This window comes from Convolutriloba macropyga, chromosome 2 (genome assembly GCF_964194025.1).
Source record: "Convolutriloba macropyga chromosome 2, txConMacr16.3, whole genome shotgun sequence".
NCBI lineage: Eukaryota > Metazoa > Xenacoelomorpha > Acoela > Convolutidae > Convolutriloba > Convolutriloba macropyga.
The window spans coordinates 54,057,799-54,083,175 of NC_134469.1; the positions used below are offsets into that span (position 1 = coordinate 54,057,799).

Here is a 25,377-nt window from a genome sequence, read left to right on the forward strand (position 1 = left end):
TTATAGGTTTTTCCGGCCTCAAGAGCCAAGGAAACTCATTTCTTGTTTGATAATAGGCTACTGAATAGTTTCAAGATGTATTGAATTTTTGTTCAGTATTATAATATCACGAATTTAAGCGACTTTTCAAAAATCTTTGCTTATTTTCCAGGGGCCAAGGCTCCTCCAACGAGGTTTGATAGTAAGGTGCTTCATAGTCTCTAAAGTTAATGAAATGGTTATCTATATTTTAACGACTCGAGTTATAGCTATTTTTTGATAATATTCAATTTTAAAATTTTTCGAGTTATTATTATTAAGTTCCGATTTTATGGATCTTTATGAGCCAGTGAAAGTGTTTAAGGCGTGAAATAGGGATAATGGATAGTCTCTTGATACAATAAAATGGTTCTGAAGATATTAATATCACAAATTTCATTAAAATTTTGTTAAATTTTGCAATTTATTTTAAAATACTGATTGTATATGTCCTCTGAGTTTAACGATAAATACTGGCCATCGAAGCTTTTCAAGTCTTTTAGATGGTTTACTTGACATAACTCCAAGGTTAGAAAAAATTTATGAACATTTTTTCTTTTCTTTTAAATTTTGCAATATTTTATAATTCTATAAAATATCAGTTTTTTAATTGATTTACTAACAAGGCTAGTAAACTTAAAGTCGAATCTTATCATGGAAAATATTCTTAGATCTCTCCCTCTCTCTCTCTCTCTCTCTATCTATCTATCTGTCTCTCTCTCTCTCTGTGTGTTTGTGTTGGTTGGGGTTTTCTCTTTCTCTCTCTCGTTCACGTTTAACCTCCCGCATTCTCTCTCTCTCTCTCTCTCTCTCTCTCTTCTTAACTCTTTTAATAATACCGCACTTCAGCGGCTGTTATAACGCGGCATGTCAACGTCTATTACCCTAACCTCAGTTCACTTCAATTAAGCTAAAGCTAGCCTCACTAAACAGTGGCTAGGTACTGACGAAGCCAACTGCTCGCCGGTCGTTAGAGCGCAATTCGCCTGACGTTAGTCGGTATAGTTTTTCCACCCCGCGACAAGCACCTAGAATTCCCATTCATTATTTGGAGCTTTACCACAACATTCAACGAAGTGTTGTCACTATATTGAACACTCGTATACCGCGTGATGGAATGAGCTGACTGCTAAAATATTGACCATCCTGTCTGGACAATCCTGTCTAAAATATTGACAATCCTCACTAAAATATGAACAATCCTGTCTAGAATATGGACCATCCTCTCTTAAAAACTAATGACGATAGAAGCGATCTACATCAAAAAGCTGAAACCGCAAATAAATACGCGCGATGAGTATCGGGGGCGGGAATTGACATTGAAGTACTTGTTCAAATACAAAAATTTGACTTTTGAAATTCATAAAATATTCTGATACATGTTAATTCGAAATTTTGTCAACCCCAAAAAGTAAAAAATAAAAACAGATAGGATTGAAAGTAAAAATCCCTTTTCAGGAATAGAAAGCACTATACCCGGGATTTTCATAAAATCCGGAATAAAAAATGAATTGGTTTTAGTGTAATAAGTGTAAATGAAATGTTGTAAATGTGATTTTAACTGTAAATAATTTCAAAAATTCGATGTTACTGTAACTCATTTCTTAGAATTATAGTCAAAGACAAGTTTATATTTTTTGTAAATGATTTCATTTAATTTTTAAAACCTGACAATGAACGCAATATTCGAAAACGTTCGTTTTAGTTAATCAATTTAATGTTTAATTGACAATTACTTCTCTGCACCTGTCTGTAACATTTTAGAAAATTACTTGGTTTTGCTTTCTCTCGCCTGGGCCCGTTAAAGATTGAATTGACAATGGTTATCACACAATAACAAACTTTTATTCGGACAGGTCACCGAAGCCATTTCCTTGTTAATAAGACCCGCCCCAGGAGAACAAACTCAGAAACGCTTTCCTAGTCATTATCATGCGAAGATCAGCTGGAAAAGAAATGCATGAGGTATCCAAGAAAGACCTCACTGTCTTCTACTCGAACGACTTTGAGAAATACAGCCAAGTGGGCTTGTTTACTTGGATGATAAACTGCTACAGACTGATTCGCTAACAAAACAAATGACATTGCATTGAGTTCCAAAAAGACTACAGCTTGGATTCTCGGGCCTTGGGAAATGAACTACAAACGACTCGAAGAACTTCTGCTTCTCTTGATTGCTATTCTCACAGGACACAATAATATCGAAATACCAATAGTTGAAAATATTGTGGAGAGTAATCAAATACCAGAAAATAATAGCTAATAAATATAAACAAAAGAGTAGATGATAATTTCTCAGGAGATACAATCAGTTGTTTAGAGTGAAAATGATATAAAGTTGGAATAATTAGCGTTTAAATCAATTATACTGGAATTACTTCTCTCGACAATATTCAAAACTAAATTCTTGTACGTGGGGACCCTATTTTGTAACTGCAATTTAGTACAAAAGGTCAAATCAGAAAGTTAAGGGTAGCAAAGCTGAGTTCCGCGACGCTGATGCGTAAACTACTATTAAAACAACGTGCTGCTTTCATCTCATAACAACCTACTATTCAAGTTTTCTTTGTGGTGTAATATCACGGTGGGGAACAGGCTAGCTTATAGTTAAGAGTATTGCTCTTTAGATATTAGAAAAAAAATCTTTACGAATTGCTGAGTCGAATAGTTCGTATGCAAAAAAAACAGGAATGAAAGTAACAGCGATGTTTCAACTGACCAATCAATTGTTGTTCTCGCATCGAAAAAGTATTAAAAAATCCTTTGATTTCCCTTATGACAAAATCAGACACCTTCATGATTGGAAGTTTAGATTGAGAGTGTGGAGGACGTCAGTTGTCTATCTGCCTTGCATTCTGGAAGATTGCATTCTGAAAACATCTATTGCAATTGATGAACTGGCTGCTTTTTGTGCTGACCGTGAAAAGACATCAAAATACCTCTTCTCCATGTTGATTTTCAAACTAAATATCACGGGAATTATTTACAAAGTGGTAGATATAATTGTAATAGCTAAGACCGAATCTGGCTTCTCAAATATTAGAAATGACTTTATCCGTGCTTGTTACTGGGACTTCTGAGAGGATCAGAATCAGAATAGGTTGCAGACTGCAAGATTCTCGACAAATCTACCCTTAATATTTTACATTTTATACTGTGTGAATAGCCTGTGGACAGTTGCATTTGAGGCTTACGAGGTTGCAGTCGGCATGTAAATTTATAATTAATATAGTATAATTTTGTATGATATCCGGGTTCTCGATTTCAGATGGAAGGTTACTGATCGTCATGAAGATTGCGTTTGTCATGATGCATCTAAAAAGCGAGTCATTGAATGTGTCGAGTCTTTTTGGAAAAATGGAACGTCTGAGAGAAAAGTCACCGACGAGAGGTTTTGTGCATCAGAGGTAAAGCCCTTCGTCGTTCCAGATCCTTGCCCCGAGTTATGCCCACACACGTGGATCGCGTCAAGTTTTTCACAGGTATACAAAAACTGTATTTGCAATATGGCACTTGCATACGAACTCCTGAATAAAGCAATTTTCAGTGTAGTGCATTATGTGGTGGAGGTTTAATGAAGCGAGATGTACACTGTGGCCACAAATACCATCCATTTTACAGAGCAGCCTCCGAGCTTTGTTTTCTGGAACCAAAACCTGCCACTACACGGAAGTGTGCCTTGATCGACTGTCGTCCATATTATTTGACATCTAATTGGTCTAAGGTAATTTTTTATTTGACTGATTGATTAAATATAAATTTGACCCTATTATCTCGTAAATAAGAAATAAATGATATTAATGGAATTCATATGTAATTGACAATTATGGAAACAAGGAGGCTCGTTAATTTGCGTTCGCACATGATGTTCCGACCGGAGCTCATCTACATTTTTGGCTTAATTGTCAACCAAATGAAGAGATAACAAAAATAGATGTTTGAGTTTTTAAAAAAATCGTTCAAAACCTAGCTACCAATTGAATTAAATAATGCCATGCCTCATTACAGCGCTCACGAGATCTGCCATTAAAAAGACTACGAGAAAAAAAACAAATAACAAAATAAGCAAAAACAAATTTTACGCCAAAAACTAAATATCTAAATTTAAAAGCACCTAGTGACAACTTCAAAATGCAATCAGAAAAAAACCTTAGCTAAACAGATTTACTTTTTCCTAACTATACAGCAGATGGAAATTTTCCTTAATGAGACTAGGTAACAAGTCGACAAAGAGAAGAAATAATAAGGCGAAATTCAAAAATCAATCAACATTTTTTAAACAAAATAATTTCAAGTCTTAAAAATCATCAGCTTATAAAATAATTCTTAATAAATTTAGTAAAAAGTCATTTTGAAACCAATTGAACCTGTCTTTGGTTAGACGAAGCCATGGGAATGGACTAAAGATACAGAAAAACTCAAAAAATTACAAAAAATTTGCGAAAACATTATTGAAGCCATTAAAATCTTTAGCTATTATCTAAATATTATTTTTTTCAGTTTTTTTGTACTAATCCAGCTCAAATTATACTGAAAGAATGAATAAGTTCATTTTGGCCGGATTTGAAAATCATTGGGATCTGTTATAACCCGAATGTGCTGAAAGAAGAGGAAAAGAAACACAAATACACCACTCAAAACTTTCATGAAAACGCTTATTGTCCAACAAACAAAACATCAGATACGACATAAATAAGTAGAGGTGTTAATTTGTTTAGTGCTAGGAATTGGTTGGGACCTCTCAATGATGAGAATAAGTTAACGAAAAGAACAAAAACTGAAAAGTTTCAAAAATCTTTGAAAATGTTTGTTATAAATTTTAAGACTATTTGCTATAAACTAACTGTTTCGTGCGACATCAGTCATTCAATCCTGAATTACAAGCTGATGAGACTGGTCAGCATTATACGTCTACCCAAAGAAAAAGACAGGCTAAAACAGCAGATTCAAAAAAAAATTAGCGAGAAAATTTTCGAAGTCATTAAAAAATGAACTTTTTGGTGAAAAATTTTTCAATTATTTTTTAGCATCATTGGGATTCTTCTTTTTTAACAATATGGCTTCAAAAAATCAAGAAGTTCGATTAAATACATTAAAAGCACCAATTTTTGAGAAAACCCGTAGTATCAACGCCATTAAATTCAATACCTTTCAACGGAAGACAATAAATACGCTAAATTATGCCCCAATGGGACGAAAACGATGTTTGTCATTCATAAGTCATCAATAAGACATTACAACAAATAATTGACCATGAAAACAACAACAAATACAGGCCAAATCCAAAAAATCAGATACGACATAAATAAATAGAGGTGTTAATTTGTTTAGTGCTAGGAATTGGTTGGGACCTCTCAATGATGAGAATAAGTTGACGAAAAGAACAAAACTGAAAAGTTCCAAAAATCTTTGAAAATGTTTATTATAAATTTTAAGACTATTTGCTATAAACTAACTGTTTCGTGCGACATCAGTCTTTCAATCCTGAATTACAAGCTGATGAGACTGGTCAGCATTATACGTCTACCCAAAGAAAAAGACAGGCTAAAACAGCAAATTCAAAAAAAAATTAGCGAGAAAATTTTCGAAGTCATTAAAAAATGAATTTTTCGGTGAAAAATTTTTCAATTATTTTTTAGCATCATTGGGATTCTTCTTTTTTAACAATATGGCTTCAAAAAAATCAAGAAGTTCGATTAAATACATTAAAAGCACCAATTTTTTAGAAAACCCGTAGTATCAACGCCATTAAATTCAATACCTTTCAACGGAAGACAATAAATACGCTAAATTATGCCCCAATGGGACGAAAACGATGTTTGTCATTCATAAGTCATCAATAAGACATTACAACAAGTAATTGACCATGAAAACAACAACAAATACAGGCCAAATCCAAAAAATCAGATACGACATAAATAAATAGAGGTGTTAATTTGTTTAGTGCTAGGAATTGGTTGGGACCTCTCAATGATGAGAATAAGTTGACGAAAAGAACAAAACTGAAAAGTTCCAAAAATCTTTGAAAATGTTTATTATAAATTTTAAGACTATTTGCTATAAACTAACTGTTTTGTGCGACATCAGTCATTCAATCCTTATTTACAAGCTGATGAGACCGGTCAGCATTTTACGTCTACCCAAAGAAAAAAGACAGGCTAAAACAGCAAATTCAAAAAAAATTAGCGAGAAAATTGTCGAAGTCATCAAAAAATGAACTTTTCAGTAAAAATTTTTTTCAATTCTTTTTTTTAGCATCATTGGGATTCTTCTTTTTTAACAATATGGCTTCAAAACTTCAAGAAGTTCGAACAAATACATTAAAAGCATCAATTTTTGAGAAAAACCGTAGTATCAACGCCATTAAATTCAATACCTTTCATTGGAAGACAATAAATACGCTAAATTATGCCCCAATGGGACGAAAACGATGTTTGTCATTCATACGTCATCAATAAGACATTACAACAATTAATTGACCATGAAAACAACAACAATTACAGGCCAAATCCAAAAACTCAATAGAAACGTGCAAGAGGAAAGTGCCGAAGGCATTTAAACCATAGGCTTTTCTCTGAAAATTTTATCTATGATCCTTTAAGCGTCTGCTCTGATCCAATGGGTGCTATCAATATTAGAACAATTTGATAAGCTTTCAAATGGAACCAAAATTGCGAATATAAATATCGAAAATTAAAAAAAATATATATTAAAACTTGTTCATCGAAGTCGAAAAACCAATAGATGGAAGATAAAATTACTAACTAGATAAATTTGGTTGAAATGGAAGGGAAATGGGTCCTGTCATTAGTGAGACTGACTTATAGTTTAAGATTGTTTAATGTTCAAAAATTTTTTGAAAAAAATGTATTTAAAGTCTTAACAGCCATTAAATTCAATAGCCTTCAACGGATATCAAAAATACGCTCAGTTATGCCTCAAAGCTAAGACAAAGATGTCTTTCTTGCATCGGTAACCAAAAGACATCACAATGAGTCTTATGACTATGAAAACCACATATACAAATGCAAGCAAAAACCAAAAATTCAGAAGAAAAGTGCGAGAAGAAAGTGTTGAAGCCATTTAAACCATAAATTTTTCTTCTGAAAACTTTGTCTATGATCCATTAAATGCCTTTATGTCAATGGGAGCTATCAATATTAGGATAAGGTGATTATTATAAGATTTCAAAAGAAGCCATTATTAAAATATATACAAAAAATTGAAATTTTTTTGAAATCTTGTTACATTGAAGTCATATAACCAATAGTTAGATAAAACCGCTAACCAGATTATTTTTTGCTGCAGTAGGAAGGAAAGTGTCCTGTCATTACTGAGACTGACTTACAATGAACGGAATTAAGTTTATGATTGGTTAATAATAAAGAATTTTTCGAAAATTTGTTTTCAAAGTCTTTTAACAGCCTTAGCTGTCCACTTAAAGCAAGCACTAGATAGGTTCACTTAATGCTCATTACGAAACTTATTGCACCTTTAGTCAACTAGTCTATGCCATGGGACCCCAAAAATTTATCAAAACCTAGAAAAGAAAAAGTCAAAAAGAATATCAAAATTACGAAAACTCAAGAGAGTCGAAGCCAAAGAAACATGAAATATTCCTTGAAAACGAAATTCTTGTTCATACCGCTTCAGTTGACTGTAAAGGAGGTTTATGATTAACGGAACCTCGATATGAAAAGTGTCTAGTCTCTAGGTGACTTAAAAAAACAAAAAAAAATATAAAAGTTTTCTAAAAAAAAGGAACTCAATTAGAATTCGAATTTACTTTAATAGTAAACCTCCCAATGAGACCAGAACTATTCTTTTTATCGCCGTTCGTCTATAAAGAACACAAAATTGATTCATTTTGGGGCGTGAATTGTAATTGTGAATTACTATTTTTATAGAAAAAATCTTAATTTGAAAAAAATCTTAATTTTTTAAATTTGGAATTCTACGCTGGACGAGCTTTTTGATAATACCACTCACATTTCTCTACGATGAATATATCGATCGGCCAAAATTGTCTGAACAAGAAAACCCATTTGAGTATATAGTTCCTCCCCCACAAGTGGGGTCGGAACAATTATTGCATCGAGCGCAAGCAAGCTGTGTTTTTAGGCATGCCAGCCCGCAAGTAGTAGTACGCATTGTGGCTTTGGATATAATACACGTGATCTTGGGTGCTTTCAACGTCTAGCGGACGGTACGACTGTACAGTCTGACGCATGTAGTGCGGATGATAAACCAATGATATTCAGAGATTGCTTTAAAAAATGTCCGGGTTTGGCAGGTAATATGCACCAGCTATATTCCACGTAAAATGTGTCGGTAAAGTGCTAATGAAACCTCTTATGTTATAGGTTTCAATGTAACATTACTGGAAGCAAACAGCTCTCGGATCTATTTTGTGAAAGAGGCACAGAATGTTTCGCTGATATGCAATATTCAATGTCATGGTTATAACTCAAAGGTAAGCAGTTCAATGGCCAAGCTGCAAGTGAAGTGATAATTGACTTTTTGTTATTTTAGGAGCTCAAGTATCACTGGCAGCTAAATGGGGAGAATTTAGTACAATCAACTGGAACTAAACAGAGATCTTATGTCATTCAAAAATTTGATCCAGATGTACATGCTGGGTTCTACAAGTGCTATATTAACATTCCAGAGAATTGCTCCAAGATATCAGACGAGACATCTCCGTTATGTGTTTGCCCACAGGAGCTGAATTTCACTTTGATAACTGGTTAGAAATTTTTTAAAAATATGAGCCCAAAGATTTTAGAGCCCAAAGGTCTTCGTATACCGTAAGTATGGGGCAATGTTTACTTGTAGCACGATCTTCAAGTCTGTAAAATTTCAGCGAATGAGGAAATTGCTAAAATGGTTGAGCGCTTTGCCAGTTCGGTTTCAAATAGCAATGTGGAAGAATTCGAATCTGCCGGAAACAAACCCGAAGATGAGAACTGTTACAAGAATAACTGCACCATACAATGGATAACTTCTCCTTGGCCCAGCAATTCAGTAAGTGGATAGTATTGACGGATGTTGATTTCTTAATTACGCTGCACAGCTATTTGAGTGATACTTATGTTATTAAGACAACAGAACTTTACGGTTTCAGAGGAAACTCAAATGGTTTATTCAAGTCATTTTACCAACCGAAATCATGCTAAAGTGATGCTGAAATTTCAAGTCTTAAAGGTGCTAAATTCCGGTATTCCGATCTGCCTTGTTTAGTAATCAAGGATTAATAACTCTTTTTGCTGACAATAGTTGTTTTTTTTAAGGAAAAGAAGAATCAAATTGTGGAAACATTAGAAAAAGCCTCGAGGTAGTCGATGAGTGGTGCAAAAAGAATAAGCTCACCGTAAAAGCTTCAAAGAGTAAAATAATGATATTTTTGGGGGACTCAGATCGCAAAATATGTTAAACTTGGTGACAATTCTTTGAACTACACTGATTTGATGAAGTATCTTGGAGGGATTCTTGACAGAAAACGTACTTTTAAAAATCACATTGACTCACTGCTCAAACAGCTAGCCAAGTTCAACGGAATGCTATATAAAGTGCGTATTGTGTTTTCAAAAAGGCTTCTCCTGGATTTTTATAAAGCGTATGCCAAACTAAAGATAATGTATGATCTGTTGGCCTATGAATGTGCGTCAAAAACTTCATTGGGCTCAATTATTGAATTGCAGAAACGAAAAAGAACAATTTTTTTCAACAAGAAATTCGACGACGTTTCAAATATAATTATAAAGAAAAAAAATTGAAATCTGTGTACAACCTTTTCCTCTATCAGTTAATTAAGGAAACGCTTGATCAGTTGATTGGCAGGTCACCCCTAAAATATCGTAACTTTGAACTGAGCAATAGGTAGAAAAAGAAAGGTTTGCTGGCATCGATAACTTCATACCAACAAACCACCACCGGACAAAAATCGCTCGAATCACAAACTTAAGAATTTTACAGTTTTCTTATTGAAAATGATGGTTTTACAATTTTCTTATTGAAAATGAGTTTCGGCCGCCTGACCGAAAATATTAGTAAATCTCAGCTCTCATTTTTTCCCAACAACTGAAAACATATTCGTGATATGGTGTTATTTTTTTACTTACATTTTTTGAGGGCAAATTTACTTTTTAGTTCGGCAGGGGTTGTGTGGAATAATTTTTAATTGCTCTCAAACGAAGTTTGTAGCAATTATATTAGTCCTGTCGGTCTTTTTACGACTCGAAGAGGAGTATTGAGGTTCTACAGGTTTTTTACGACTCGAAGAGGAGTATTGATATTCTACAGGTTTTTTTAAGCAGAAAGCAAGTTTGTTCATTTTGAATTTTGACTTCTTTCTATTCGAGCTTTTACCTCCGTTTTTGATTGTTGACTTCTGTTTTCGAACATTGGACTTTAACAATAACTTAGTTTGTAATGTATAGCAATTGGTAACAGTCTGTAATTCAAGGTGAAGAGGTCAATTTGAGAAAATTTGAATTTGATCCTATTTAACTACCTACCCCCCAAAAAAAACTACCCCCCCCCCCACGTACCTAACCCCCCCTCCCCCAACGTACCTAAACCCCCCCCCCCCCGCAACGTACCTACCCCCACCCCAACGTACATACCCCCCCCCCCCACGTACCTACCTACCACCCCCAACCCCCCAAGGACTTACTACCCCCCCCCACGTAACTACCTACCCCCCCCCCCCCCCAAAGGAACCTACCCCCACCCCACCTACCTACACTCCCACCACCACCTACCTGCCCCCACCTACCACCCCCCCCCCCCCCCCCCCCACCAGCACCTACCCACACCCTGTACTAAAAAATTTTAACGCTTTTTATGTTATATTGGTCTTTTATTTTTGTTATTTCTAAGAGTTTTTTTCGATAATCTGATTTTGTCCAATATAGGTTAGAGATTATTTTGCACGACGATTCGAGTCGTTTCCGGTATTCTACCGGCTATGTTTTTTTTAGCAGAAAGCAAGTTTGTTCATAAATTGAATTTTGACTTCTTTCTCTTCGAGCATTTACCTCCGTTTTTGATTGTTGACTTCTGTTTTCGAACATTGGACTTTAACAGTAGCTTCGTTTGTAATGTAAAGTAATTAGGAATTGCTGGTAATTTTCAAGGCGAAGAGGTCATTTTGAGATTTTTTGTTCCTATGTAAGTCAACCCTAATTATCTAAACTACACCGCACAACCCCCCCCCCCCACCACCTATGTACCCCCCACCACCTATCTACCCCCCCCCCCCAACACCTACCTACCACCCCCCGCCCGCCTCAACACCTACCTACCACTCCCCCTCCCAACACCTACCTACGCCCCTCCAACACCCTCCTACCCCCCATCGCCCCGCACCCCCCTTCAACTTAACCCACCTACCCCTACCCCCTCTCTTCACCTAGCTACCCCCCACTACCCCAGCACTACCCACCTCCCCAATCTATCTACCCACTCACCCCACCTAGCTCCCCCCACACTATAAAATTGTCGGCATTTTTAAAACTCTTTAATGTGGTTTGTTGGGCAACTTTTGTTTTTTTTTCTGGTCTATTTTGATATTCTGATTTCGGTAAGGTTAGGTTGGAGATTATAATGCACGACGATTCGAGTCGTTTCCGGTATTCTACCGGCTATGTTTTTATGCGATTTTTCGCTTGACCGATTTTTCGTCTGACGCTTTTGACTTTTCGCCCTCAAAAACGGGATAAACAGGTAGCGCCCAGCGGGCATTAAGTGCTCTTAGAGCCTTCCAGCTCTGTTTCAGCTCAAACTGTTTTGGAGACTTATACTTATACTTATGGTGTGAAGGGCGGTTCTTAGAGGTTGAAGACACACCCCCAATTGACCCACCTATTTGGGCCCACCCTCCACCGCGCTGTTGCCTCTACCACCCCAGTGTTGCCCCCCCAATCAGACCCGGGCGCAACCCTCCTCCCCCCCCCCCCCCCTTCGTGGCTAGCTTCTGACGAACAACCGCTTGCTAAAAACGCAAATTTATACTTTTTGTGCAATTTTCAAGCTTTTTGAAAATTTTTGACATTGTTTGATTTTTATCAGCCCTAGGTGTCAAATAACCTCCTCTAGGGTTTGATAATAGGTTACTGCATTGTTTCTAATGGTAATGGAATGGTTTTAACATTTTAAAATCTCGAATTTAAGCAATTTTTTGACAAAACGTGCAATTTTTTCAAATTTTTTGGCACTTTTTTCCTTATTTAGGTCTTTCCAGAAACGGGCCAGAAAGCATCCTAAGGGGGTTGATAATAAGTTACTGACAAATAATGGCCATGGAATAGTTTTTCAGCTTTTTAATGTCACAAATTTGTGCAATTTTTCAATAAAACTTGCTTTTTTTCAAGTTTTTTTGAAATTTTTTGTAGTTTTTTTTATTTTTTTCAGCCTCAAGAGCCGAGGAACCTCCTCTAGGGTTTGAAAATAGGTTAGTGAATAATTTTCAGATTAAATGGAATGTCTTGCAAGATTTTAACCACACTTATTTCAGCATATTTTTGATATTTTTAGCCATCACCAATTTTTTGACATACTGATTATTCAGATTTTTTGAACATCAAAGGTCAGAAAGTCTCCATTAGGGTTTGATAATAAGATACTGGAAAGTTTTTGTTGGTCATGGATTAATTTTCATCTTTTTAATATCACAAGTCATAACAATTTTTTTTTATAAAACTTGCAATTTTTTTATGTTTTTTAAAACTTTTTGTCATTTCTTAGGTTTCTCTAGCCTCAAGGGGCACGGAACTTCCTCTAGGGTCTCCTAATATTTTACTGCATAGTTTAGAGATGTAAAGGAATGTTCTAGATTTAAATATCACAAATTTAAGCAATTTTTTTAAAAAAGTATTTGCAATTTTTCATGTTTTTGATTTTTTTCCGGCAACGAGGCCCTCAAACATCCTCCAAGGCTGCTGCGTAATTTATGGAGTTAATGGGATGGTGATCATTATTTTTAACGACTCCAATTTTAGTAATTTTTGGATAAAATTTAAACTTTTCAAATTTTTGGAAAATTTGTATGTTCCAAGTGTATGGATCTTAGTGAACCTGTGAAACTATTTCTGGCTTCAAACAGGGATACCGGATAGTCTCTTGAGACAATGAATTGGTTCTTAAGATATTAATGTCTTGCGTAATGTCATCATCTCTGATCCTCATTATCAATGAGTTATAGTTGAAATGTTTTTTATCATAGCTGATCTAACAGGCACTTTTTAGGAAACCATTGTTAATTTCTCTCAAAAGCATTTTGTAGCAAATTTATTTACCCTGTTTTTCTTTTATGCAATTTTTCGCTTGGCCGATTTTTTGTCTGACCCATTTGAATTTCGTCTTCAGAAACGGGATAAAGATGTAGTGCACTGAGGTCAGTCACTAAACCGTGGCTAGCTGTTGACGAAGCCAACCGCTCGCCGGTCGTTTGAGAGCAATTCGCCCGACGTTAGTCGGTTATGTTTTTCCTTTTTGTCCTGAGAAAGGTGTTATTGCGATAAACTAATAATGCCCGAAGGTATGAAGTTACGGAGCAGTTTTGCTAGATCCTTAGCAGCCGGTAAGAATGCTATGCAGTATTGTTGGGAAGTATCGATACCCCCAATTTAACCCTATCCGAACAGGGCCCAAGTACACGAACACACGCAAAAGCATGGAAATTTAGGCGTTGATTTTTTGCGGCAGACTATTTTAATGATCGTCTGAGCTAAGATTTCTTAAGTTTAAAAGATCTCTGTAGGTTTTACATTTTTTTCACCTTTTAAAGGTCATTTATGTGACGTCGATACATGAAACCATTTGAAACTCTGGTTTTAACGTTCGAAGAACTAGCTATTTTTAAACTGTTTACTGAAACAAACAAAGGAAACCTCGGCATCACTCAAGAGATAGTGCTTGATTTTACCAGCTGAATGTTACAGAATAAAGTTTTCTTCAATATAGTTAAATCATACTCACTTTATTCAGAATATATCTTGGATCGCTTGATGTTGGCAGCCCATAATCTGAAGTTGACCATCCTAAATAACAATAGTAAAGTGGAATACATCATGCACATGCAATTAACAAGATCACGATTTCAATACATACCTCCAACAACAACGTTAATAAGACGTGGTATCACAGTTTGTTATCAAGGAAAACTCAAAAAGGAATATTTGAGGTGTGTTTTTATTTAGTTTTTTTAAAAGTTTTTTGCCTAAGTGAGAACACACTTCAAACATATCAAAGTCTTACTTGATAACAATTGACATTAAAAATGTGGAAAGTAACTGTAGAAAAAACCCGCACAGATTATCAAAAGTTCGAAAATCTGAAAAGATCAAACCTTGCAAAAATCTTCCACAGTAGTAGAAACCCGAAATATTTTGGTCAAGTTTTAAGGACAAAAATTAATACCAATTAAATTGAAACCATTACAATCACTTAAATTGAACCCAGGAATTCTATTAGACTAGCCGAAGATACAAAATGCAAAAACGGGTCTTAAGCGGCAAAATGACAAAAAATTGCGCTTATTCAATATGAATTTTCATTGAAGCTTGTCATCGGATTTTGTGCTGTGTTCTTATGGTTTTCCCCTGACTCCCAAGGTTTCTTGGATTATTTTTGGCGCGTTAGAACCTGAAGTGTAAGAGTATTTTGAATGTCTTTTTATTAGATATATTTTCTTGTCTTCTGTCATGGTTTGAATCATCTGGGAAGTTATTAGTTGAACAGAAATGTCATTTATTGGGTTGCTGAGAATCGCAACCTGTTAAGTTTTTTAAAATATTTTCATATTACGAGTTTTGCTTTTTTTGAACTTCGTTTTATTCCCTTGAAATAAGCAGCTTAATCAAGTAATTTTTTTTCAAAATGAGTAATTGGCTTTGGTCGAATTTAAAATTATACTTCTAGAGTCCCGGAGTTTTTGCTCTTTAGATATTAGAAATAAGAATCTTTACGAATTGTTGAGTCGAATAGTTCGTATGCATAAAAACAAGAATGAAAGTAACAGCGATGTTTCAACTGACCAATCAATTGATGTGCTCTCATCGAAAAAAGTATTAAAAAATCTTTTGATTTCCCTTCTGACAAAATCAGACACCTTAATGATTGGAAGTTTAGGTTTTGAGTGTGGAGGACGTCAGCTGTCTATCTGCCTTGCATTCTGGAAAAATGCATTCTGAAAACATTATTGCAATTGATGAACTGGCTGCTTTTTGTGCTGAACGTGAAAAGACATCAAAGTACATCTTCTCCACGTTGATTTTCAAACTAAATATCTTGGGATTTATTTACAAAGTGGTAGATTTAATTTTAATAGCTAAGACTGAACCTGGCTTCTCAAATATTAGAAATGATTTTACCCATGCTTGTTACTGGGACTTCTGAGAAAATCAGAATCAGAATAGGTTGCAGACTACAAGATTCTCGACAAATCTACCCTTAATTTTTTACATTTTATACTGTGTGAATAGCCTGTGGACAGCTGCATTCGAGGCTTACGAGGTTGCAGTCGGCATGTCAGTTTATGTTTATAGTATAATTTTGTATAATATCCGGATTCTCAATTTCAGATGGAAGGTTTTTGATCGTCATGAAGATTGCGTTTGTCATGATACATCTAAAAAGCGAGACATTGAATGTGTCTGATTTGATAAAGTATCTTGGAGGAATTCTTGACAGAAAAGGTACTTTCAAAAACCGCATTGACTCACTGCTCAAACAGCTTGCCAAGTTCAATGGAATTCTATATAAAATGCGTATTGTGTTTTCAAAAAGACTTCTCCTGGATTTTTATGAAGCGTATGCCAAACTAAAGATAATGTATGATCTGCTGGCTTATGAATGTGTCAAAAACTTCATTGGACTCAATTCTTGAATTGCAGAGACGAAAAAGAACAATTTTTTCAACAAGAAATTCGACGACGTTTCAAATATAATCTATAAAGAAAAAATTGAAACCTGTGTACAGCCTTTTCCTCTATCAGTTAATTAAGGAAACGCTTGATCAGTTGATTGGCAGGTCAACCCTAAAATATCTTAACTTTGAACTGAGTAATAGGTAGAAAAAGAAAGGTTTGCTGGCATCGATAAACTTCAATACCACCACCGGACAAAAATCGCTCGAATCACAAACTTTAAAATGTTAGTTTTCTTATTGAAAATGATGGCGTTACAATTTTCTTATTGAAAATGAGTTTCGGCCACCTGGCCGAAAATTTTAGTAAATCTCAGTTCTCGTTATTTTCCCAACACCTGAAAACATATTCGTGATATGGTGTTATTTTTTGACCTACATTTGAGGGCAAATTTACCTTTTAGTTTGGCAGAGGTTGTGTGGAATATTTTTTCTTTTTGTACTGAGGAAGCTGTTATTGCGATAAACCGATAATTCCCGAAGGTATGAAGTTACGGAGGAGTTTTGTTAGATCCTTAGCAGTCGCTAAAAATGCTGTGCAGTATCGTTGGGAAGTATCGATACTCCCAATTTAACCCTATCCGAGCAGGGCCCGAGCACACGAACACACGCAAAAGCACGGATTTTTAGGCGTTGATTTTTTGCGGCAGACTTTTTTAATGATTATCTGAGCTAAGATCTCTTATGTTTTAAACATCTCTGTTGGTTTTACAGTTTTTATACCTTTTAATGGACATTTATGTAACGTCGAAACATGGAACAATTTGAAACCTTGGTTTTAACGTTCGAAGAATTGGCTATTTATAAACTGTTTACTGAAACAAACAAAGGAAACCTCACTATCACTCAAGAGATAGTGCTTATTTTTACCAGCTGGATGTTAAAGAATAAAGTTTTCTTCATTATTGTTAAATCATACTCACTTTATTCAGAATATATCTTGGATCGCTTGATGTCAGCCCATAATCTGAAGTTGACCATCCTAAATAACAATAGTAAAGGGGAAAACATCATGCACATGCAATAAACAAGACCACTATTTCAATACATACCTGCAACAACTGATTTTCGATCTTCGTTTTTTTCCCTTTTTGAAATAAGCAGCTGAATCTAGTTTTTTTTCAAAATGAGTAATTGGCTTTGGTCGAATTTAATATTATAGATCTAGAGTCCCGGAGTTTTCTGGTTATGGATTTTGCTTCTCGTTTGACTTTCTGTTTAATAGCCGCCCTCATCTTCTCAGCCGACTATTATAGCGCTCCTATTTTTTTTTACAATTCAAAGAATATGAATTGTATTGGTGCGCTGCGTTTTTTTTTTAAGATGTGTCCACACATTCTCAATGACTTTGATCTTTGGAAACGGGATAAGCAGGTAAAGCCCAGCGGGCAATAAGTTTCATTAGAGTCCCAAAGTGGGCTTTAGTAGTCCGTCAAGTGCTTATGGTGGAGCAGCTGCTGGGATGGCCTTAATTTAAGGTTAAAAGGTCATTTTTAGGAGTTTTTGGGCTCAGAAATGGTGCAATTTTTCATGTTTTTTTGTGATTTTGTTTTTTGTTTGATTAGTCTTAAGTTGATGAAGGCCTTTTGCTAGACCAAACTAATTGTTATGACCAATTTATGAGCTATATGTTTCGGTACTACAAACACAAACACGCAAAATTATACTAATTTTTGCAATTTTTTTCAGGTTTTTTGAAAATTTTTGTCATTTTTCGAGTTTTTTATTCCTAGGTGTCAAGAAACCTCCTCTAGGGTTTGATAAATGGTTTGATGATAGATTACTGCATAGTTTATAGTGATAATGGAATTGTTTTCAACTTTTTGCCATCATGAATTTTAGCATTTTTTGACAAAATTTGCAATTTTTTTCATATTTTTTGACATTTATTTTCAATATTCAAGTTGTTTGAGTCCCAGGGGCCAGAAAACATCATTAGGGGTTGGATTGTAAAATACTGAAAAGTTTTTAGTTGCCATGGAACAGTTTTCAGCTTTTGAATATCACAAATTTTAGCAATATTTTTTGACAAAATTCGCATTTTCAGGTTTTTGAAAATTTTCGTCATTTTTTTCAGTTTTTCCAGCTTCAAGGTCCAGGCAACCTCATTTGAGGTTTGTTAGTAGGGCACTGCATAGTTTTAGTAACCATGCAATGGTTTTTAACGTTTTAATGATTCGAATTTTAGCATTTTTTGATGAAATCTGCAATTTAAGGTTTCCTAAAGTTTTTGTCAGTTTTTGATATTCGTCCATTCTCAAGTGCAAGAAAACATATTCCATGTACTGATAAAAAATTACTGCATGATTTTTAGTTTCAATATTTTGTTTTCTACAATTTAACCTTTCGACTTTTAGAAGTTTTTTGATAAACTTTGTAATTTTTTTCAAGTTTTTTCAAAATTTTTGTTTTTTGATTTTCTTGCCGCAGTAGTCAAGTAACCTCATCCAGGGCTTGAGAGTATTTTATTAAATAGTTGCTAGGTGGCCATTGAATGGCTTCAGCATCTTAATCGAACGAATTTCCATTTTTGAAGTTTGAAGTTTTTTCTAAAATTTATTGCCTATCGACCTATGAGCCAATGAGTTTAAAGCTTAGAATTGGGTTACTGGATCGCGTCTAGACACAGAAGTGATTCTGAAGATATTTATATTACGATTTTCAGAAACATTTCCTTATATTTTGCAATTGATTTTTTAAATTTTCTGGTCAGTTTTGAGTTAATCGATCTTTAAGGGCCAATGAATATCTTTCTAGGTCTTGCATATATACTACTGGACCGATTTCAGAAACAAAAATTCGTTTTGAACATTTTTTGAAATAGTTAATTCTAAAAGGAAAAATCGTTGCCTTAGTTTTAAAAACTTCAGGAGTTTTAGCATGTGTTTATTTTTGTTTAGTTTGATTCCTTTAATTTCTCAATTTTTTTTAGATGATTTTGTTTGTGTTCTGGCTGGCATTGTCAATTGATCTGCTTGTCAGGTAGAGTACGTCTGAGTTTTTCATTCAATTCTTTGAATTGTAATTCAGGACTTGTCCTGCTATGTTTTTTTTTACTTCGTCGAATAAAAAAATGTTTCGCTTTACCGCATTTTGCTGCTTTTTCAACATTTTGCGTGATATCTTTTTGACTTCTCTAAGCTAGTTTCTCTCTTCTTTCATTCTGCTAAAAGTGATTTTGAACATGAGTTGCTCTGCAAAGCAATTCAAAATGAACAGAGTCAGCAGTATAAGAAATTGAAGTCAGAAATAGAAACGGGATAAACCCATAAAGCCCAATGTTAGATGCCCGCTATTTGAACGTCGTTCCTATAAGTCTTAGTTACCATCTCTAATGCTTAGTGGTTTTGATATTAACCCCTGTAGCCTCTCTGTAAGAAACAGAAGTATGTTCAACTACGAAATGCCATCAAAATAAATCGGACTTAAAAAATGTTTTTGTACAAAAATCTTTTTTTTTTTTCGATATCTTCTATTCTTTCAATCCCAATCATGCTTATTGGAATCAACGGCGGCTATTTTTATGTGTGTTCACACAGAATAACTGATGAAGTGAAATTGACCTCATCCTTCAATTTACAGTAATTAAGCTTTGTTGACTTCTCCCTCTTATTGGCGTCACATCTCAGTCTCCGCCAAGTTATTTAGGTTATGCGTGACAATTTTTTTTATCATAATGACTCGCCTCATTCAACAAAATGACTTATGCACTTTGAAATTCAAGTTTAAATTAAATAAGTTTCAGTTCAAAAGAACTCAGCTATAATTTCCCGAAGAATTTCCCCGCTTGAAAGGATTTGATGGATTGAAATTAAACAAGCCGTATAATTTTTCCGCAAAAAGATTTCATTGTTTTTTTTTATAAGCGGCGATGATAACTTATATCTGTATCTGTTTCTATATGTATTATACAGGACGCAAGTCTATGTGGCAGCTATAGTCGGAGTTAAGAGCTACTGTTTTTTCAGTGTCTTTCGATAATTGTTCACGGTTTGTTTTACTTAGGATCTTTTGGCTGTTTGTTCTCATTTTTGTCTATATTATGTTAAACGAACAGTTCTGAGGACGAGAATTTTTACAAAGATCATTTTCAGTGCAACGAGACTACATTGAACAGCAGCAAGAGTGACAAAGGATTAGAGTCTGCCTTGTGCAGTGAGTCTGAAGAGCGATTGGTTTGGTGTGGAGTTGAGAACGAAGAGAATATGATCATCGAAGATTCTTCCAACTGTGATCCTACAAAGAGGCCAGTCAAATATCGTGAATGTCTAATTCAATGCCAGTAGTCTGTGATAGTTGGCTAACGAAGCTGTTTTAAACTGCTCATTTCATCTATCTCTTTGAATTCAAAGTATTTTTCTACTAACTTTCTTAAAATTGAGATGTAATTGGCACGTTCGGATATTCTTTTGGTACGCGTGAGATGCGATAAATGGAATGGACTGTGCTTGGCAAATTTGGTAAACAGCATTAACTGCGTCAGCTGTTTAGTGGGCTGTTGTTTATAACATGGAGTTTTTAACGTGGCGCTCTTGAATGGAAAGTACTGATTTAGAAGTGTCTGCTGTAAATTAATTTTCGATGACGTTCTTTGAATGTTAAGATGCGAGTAATGAGGCTGAAGAATTCGAATTTCTTATATTAGGGTTTTATGGTCTGAAATAAAATTTTTATTTCATAAGATAGATACAAGATAGATATAAAGATGTTTAATGATACAGATCTATAGATGTATAGATAAGTGGATCAAATTTAGTTGAAGAAAACGACTGAAAAGACGAAACGCCAAAGAGAAAATTTCAAGTTCTTGAAAATTAATTTAAAACTGAAAATCGACTGTTAGATGAATTTTAGAACTTCTGACATTTTGAGCGTTCTCTCGTTTTCAACAAATTTTGACTTCTTTCTTACCCCCTTTTAGACAGCAAGTATGTTGCTTTCCGCAACACTTGAAGTTGTTTTTGGCTCTATATTTTCGAAGGCATTGAATTGAGTTTGCTTAACTCTGTCGGGTGGAAAATTTTTTGTGTCAAAATACCGAGGAATGGCAATCAGGATATTTTTTTCTAAGCGAGGTTCGTAAAATTTTCACTATTTGGTGCAAAAAGATTGATCAAAGTATTCTAATAGTTATCTTATCCCCTTTTGGTGCCGTTTTGAGCGTATTTGTGAACCGGAAAAATTTGAACCGCTGCTGATGGGAACTTTCATTGTCTTGAGTTCTAATTTTTCACTAGTCTTCAAAGATTTTATTGAACCATTAATTTAAAGAAATTTTGTCTGAAATTTATAGGCCAATGGTAAAAAAATTTCTTTTTAAACGATGTTTAGCGACTATATTAGTCCTGCTGTTTAAATGCGATTTTTGGTACTATCGACTGTTAGTCTGATCGTTTTTTCGTCTGACACTGACGTTTTTGCTCTCCATATATGCGATGCACCGAAACTGTTGAGGAGACATAATTTCGTGGCGTAAAAAAGGTGACTCTTAAAGCTTGATCACAATTGAAATTGTTTTTACTATCGCGGTAGTCTTTTGGTTGTGTTCTTGATTATGATCGCGGATTTCGGCTTATATTATCGCGCGTTGGCTTTAGTTCATTTGTGTAAAAATTTGCGTAAAATGTCATAGTAATTTCATTCTGCGCAGTTGCATTTTTCATCAGAAGTAATCGAATCTAATCATGGTCGTAGCAGAACACAGTCAAAGAAAGGCCAAACAAACGAAAGTTATAAAGCAATAATATTATTCTGACTTTGTTTAGTGAGGGAAGGAACTATATGATAGCCTGTTTTTTTTGTTCTGTCGTTTTTGTTGTTGGTGCTTATTGGTGTTTATTATTTTGTTGACTATTAAATTGAACAATTGGTCATAAAATTGGAGCAACTCAATGCTATGGTAGCCTTTCGGTACAGTTTTCCCTAAATTGCTGAATTTCAAAACCTCATAACTCTCAGGAAATACAAAATTCACAGAGCCTCTTTGTGTAAATGTATACGACGTGCAGTCGGCAAATGGCACCACTAATGTCGCTCTCCAATGAATAATTAGCGGGGTCAAAATATCAACTAAAAATGCCCGGCTATCAGATTTCCTTCCTTCATTACACGAAGTCGTACAATAGAAATTGTTTGAAGGTTTGTATCTACTTTTATTTGACAGAAGTAATTCGATTAACTTTTCGAGCAATGACTATGTAGGTGGAGTTTTAGAAAAATAAAGCTATTATACCAAACTTCGCACAAGTTTTACGAAAATGCAGCCAAAGCGTGAAATTTTATGAAATCTGCAAACCAAATTTTTCTCGAACGACTGTTGAGCGGTTTGCTTTATTAATAGCTGACTACGCTATGGGGAGAGTTATGTATGTCTCCATATGCATGTAATGTATATACTGTCCATTCAAAAAAGTTTATTTAGGGAAGTAGAAAACTAGTGATGTGTAATATTTGTTATTGTTATCAAAGTTCTTCACCTCAGGTTTTTTTAGCAATTATATTAGTCCTGTCGGTCTTTTTTAATGCGATTTTTCGCTTGACCGATTTTTCGTCTGACGCATTTGACTTTGCGTCCTCAAAAACGGGCTAAACAGGTAGCGCCCAGCGGGCATTAAGTGCTCTTAAAGCCTTCCAGCTCTGTTTCAGCTCAAACTGTTTTGGAGACTGATGCTTATGGTGTGAAGGGGGTTCTTAGAGGTTGAAGACACCCCCACTGTTGACCCCCCTACTATTGCCCCCACCCCCGCACCGCGCTGTTGCCCCACTTGCCCACCCCTCCCTCCCCATCAGCCCCCCGGTGCACCCCCCTCACGCAATTTTATACTAATTTTCACAATTTGTTTCGAGCTTTAAAAATTTCGTCAGTTTTGAGTTCTTTCAGCCCTAGGTCACGAGGAACCTCCTCTAAGGTTTCATAAAAAGGTTACCGCATAGTTTCTAGTGGTAGGTTACCGCATAGTTTCTAGTGGTAGTGGAATGGTTTCAACTTTTTAACATCACAAATTTTAGCATTTTTTTGACAAAACGTGCAAATTTCTTCATTTTTTACTTTTATTTTTGGTTATTCACGTCTTTCCAGACGCAGGTGCCAGAAAATGTCCTTAAGGGTTTGATAATAAGTTACTGAAAGAAATTTATTTGCCATGGATTAGCTTTCAATTTTCTAATATTACAAATTTTTGTAATTTTTTTGATAAAACTTGCATTTTCAAGTGTTTTTAAAATTTTTGTAGGTTTTTAGGTTTCTCCAGCCTCAAGAGCCGAGGAAGCTTCTTTAGTGTTTGACAATAGGTTAATGTATAAATTATTAATGTAGTTGAATGTTTTTCAAGATTTCAAGACCACAAATTCTAGCCTTTTTTTTACAAAGCCTAACAGAAAATCTCCGTTGGGATTTGATAAATTACTAGAAAATATTTTTGGCCATGAATTAGTTTTCAAGTTTTAGTATAACAAATTTTAGCAAATTTTTTTTGCAACTTGCAATTTCTTTTCAAGTTTTTTTGAAATTTTGTCATATTTTAGTTTTCTCCAGCCTCAAGAGCCACAACACCTGCTCAAGGGCTTGATTATAGGCTACTCAATAGCTTATAGATGTAATGGAATGTTTTTTCACATTAAATATCGGCAATTTTATAAAAATGTTTGCAATTTTTTAAAGTTTTTTTGAATCTTTTTGAATTTTTTTCTCATTTTTTTCGGGCACCAGGGTCATAGGGACCTCTTCCAAGGTTTGACAATAAACTGCTGCATAGTTTCTTGAGTTAATGCTTTGGTTATCAATATTTTAATGACTCAAGCTTTAGCAATTTTTTGATAAAGTTTTTTTTTTTCAAATTTTCGGTAAATTATTATGTTCCAAGTTTATGGATCTTTATGAGCCAGTGAAACTATTGAAAGCTTGAAATAAGAATACTGGATAGTCGTTTGGGACAATGAAATGGTTTTGAAGATTTTAATATCTTGAATTTTAGCAAGATTTTGTTAAAATTTGCAATTGTTTCCAAAATTTTTAAATATTTTTTGTCCTTTTCTGAGTTTAACTATCACTACTGGCCAACGAAGTTTTTCAAGTCTTGCAGATGGGTTACTTGACATAACTCAGGAGAGAAAAAATAGTTTTGAACGTTTTCACTGCAAAATCTGGAAGCTTTTCTTTTAAATTTTGCTATATTTGCAAATTTTTTAAATATCAGTTTTCTATTTGATTTGTTTACTAACAAAGCTAGAAAACTAAAAGTTGAAGAGTCGAATCAAGCTAGCGCTAGCTTCAATAAAACTTGGCTAGCTACTGACAAAGCCAGCCGCTCGCCGGTCGTTTGAGAGCAATTCGCCCGACGTTAGTCGGTTATGTTTTAATAATCAAGGATAAATAACACTCTTTGCTGACGATAGTTTTTGTTAAGGAAATGCGAAGTTTTTCAAGTCTTGCAGATGATTTACTTGACATAATTCCAAAGACAAAAATAAATTTGAACATTTTAACTTTTCTTTTATATTTTGCAAATTTTTAATTTATCAGTTTTTTATTTGATTTATTTATTAACAAGGCTAGAAAGCTAAAAGTTTCAGAGTCGAAATAAGCTAAAGCTAGCTACTGACGAAGCCAACCGCTCGCCGGTTGTTTGAGAGCCTGACGTTAGTCGGGTATGTTTCTGTTTGTTTTCCTTTCTCAGAGTCTTTTTCTCAACTGTTTTAGCGCTCGCCGGTTGTTTGAGAGCCTGACGTTAGTCGGGTATGTTTCTGTTTGTTTTCCTTTCTCAGAGTCTTTTTCTCAACTGTTTTAGCGTTCCTGTCTAATAAATAACCATCTGTTGATGTGGTTTTGGTCTTCTTTTAATTCGTCTGCTCTATTTCAATTATGGTTGAAAGAGCATATGAATCTATATCAAAAGCTTTTGACTCAATCATCGAAGTCTTTTGACTCCATCAATCATAAACTCATGATCTGAAAGCTATCCGATCTTGTATTTTTGATACCAGCTCAAATCAAGAATACAGTGATCATTAATTTTGTTGAATCATGGTGAATAGAAATGGCTCGACATTTTTTCGGCAGGGAACAGTTTTAGGTCCTCTCTTTTTCAATCTATTTGTTAATGATCACAGAGATTTTTTTTCGTCAAGGGTGAAACAATACAATACGCAGATGACACAGTCCTGCTGAGTTCTCACGATGAAATTTCCAAGTGCAAAGACGAACTCGAAAAGGCCATAGAAAGTTCTTACCATTTTTTGGTCTGATCTCGTATAAATCTGTTTAATCTCCTGTAAGTCAATCTGGATAAAAAAACTGATTTTTTTGGTGGTTTTTATCCTGAGGAAACGACATTAAAAATTGTGACCAAATGATCAGTTTAAAGGCAAAATTTACGTATCTCGCTTTACCTTTCTTTTGAGAAAGAGCTAGTTAACAATTTCAAAAACTAGTT

The 25,377-nt window shown here is 34.7% G+C and overlaps 3 protein-coding genes across 3 annotated transcripts in view; 2 read left to right on the top strand and 1 right to left on the bottom strand.

The window, feature by feature from the left end:
- Positions 1–25,377, bottom strand: part of LOC142334499 (sorting nexin-12-like) — a 474,196-nt gene that overhangs the window by 358,311 nt on the left and 90,508 nt on the right. The gene's annotated exons all lie outside the window — the stretch shown is intronic.
- Positions 1–25,377, top strand: part of LOC142334498 (uncharacterized) — a 653,384-nt gene that overhangs the window by 341,061 nt on the left and 286,946 nt on the right. The gene's annotated exons all lie outside the window — the stretch shown is intronic.
- On the top strand, positions 1,951–20,312 carry LOC142334935 (protein madd-4-like). Its single transcript, XM_075383263.1, has 9 exons — positions 1,951–2,040; positions 2,463–2,521; positions 3,287–3,500; positions 3,566–3,742; positions 8,140–8,311; positions 8,382–8,491; positions 8,551–8,764; positions 8,882–9,042; positions 20,041–20,312. The coding sequence occupies exons 1-9, from the start codon at positions 1,951–1,953 to the stop codon at positions 20,230–20,232; spliced, it is 1,389 nt and encodes a 462-aa protein (XP_075239378.1). The 3' UTR covers positions 20,233–20,312.

Excerpts from the sequence above, each read along its gene's own strand:
- LOC142334935 (XM_075383263.1), top strand. The coding sequence starts at position 1,951 with ATGCGAAGATCAGCTGGAAAAGAAATGCATGAGGTATCCAAGAAAGAC. Across the intron at positions 2,522-3,286 it reads GAGTTCCGCGACGCTGATGC|ATGGAAGGTTACTGATCGTC; the intron begins GTAAACTACTAT and ends TCTCGATTTCAG. Across the intron at positions 3,743-8,139 it reads TGACATCTAATTGGTCTAAG|GCATGCCAGCCCGCAAGTAG; the intron begins GTAATTTTTTAT and ends CTGTGTTTTTAG.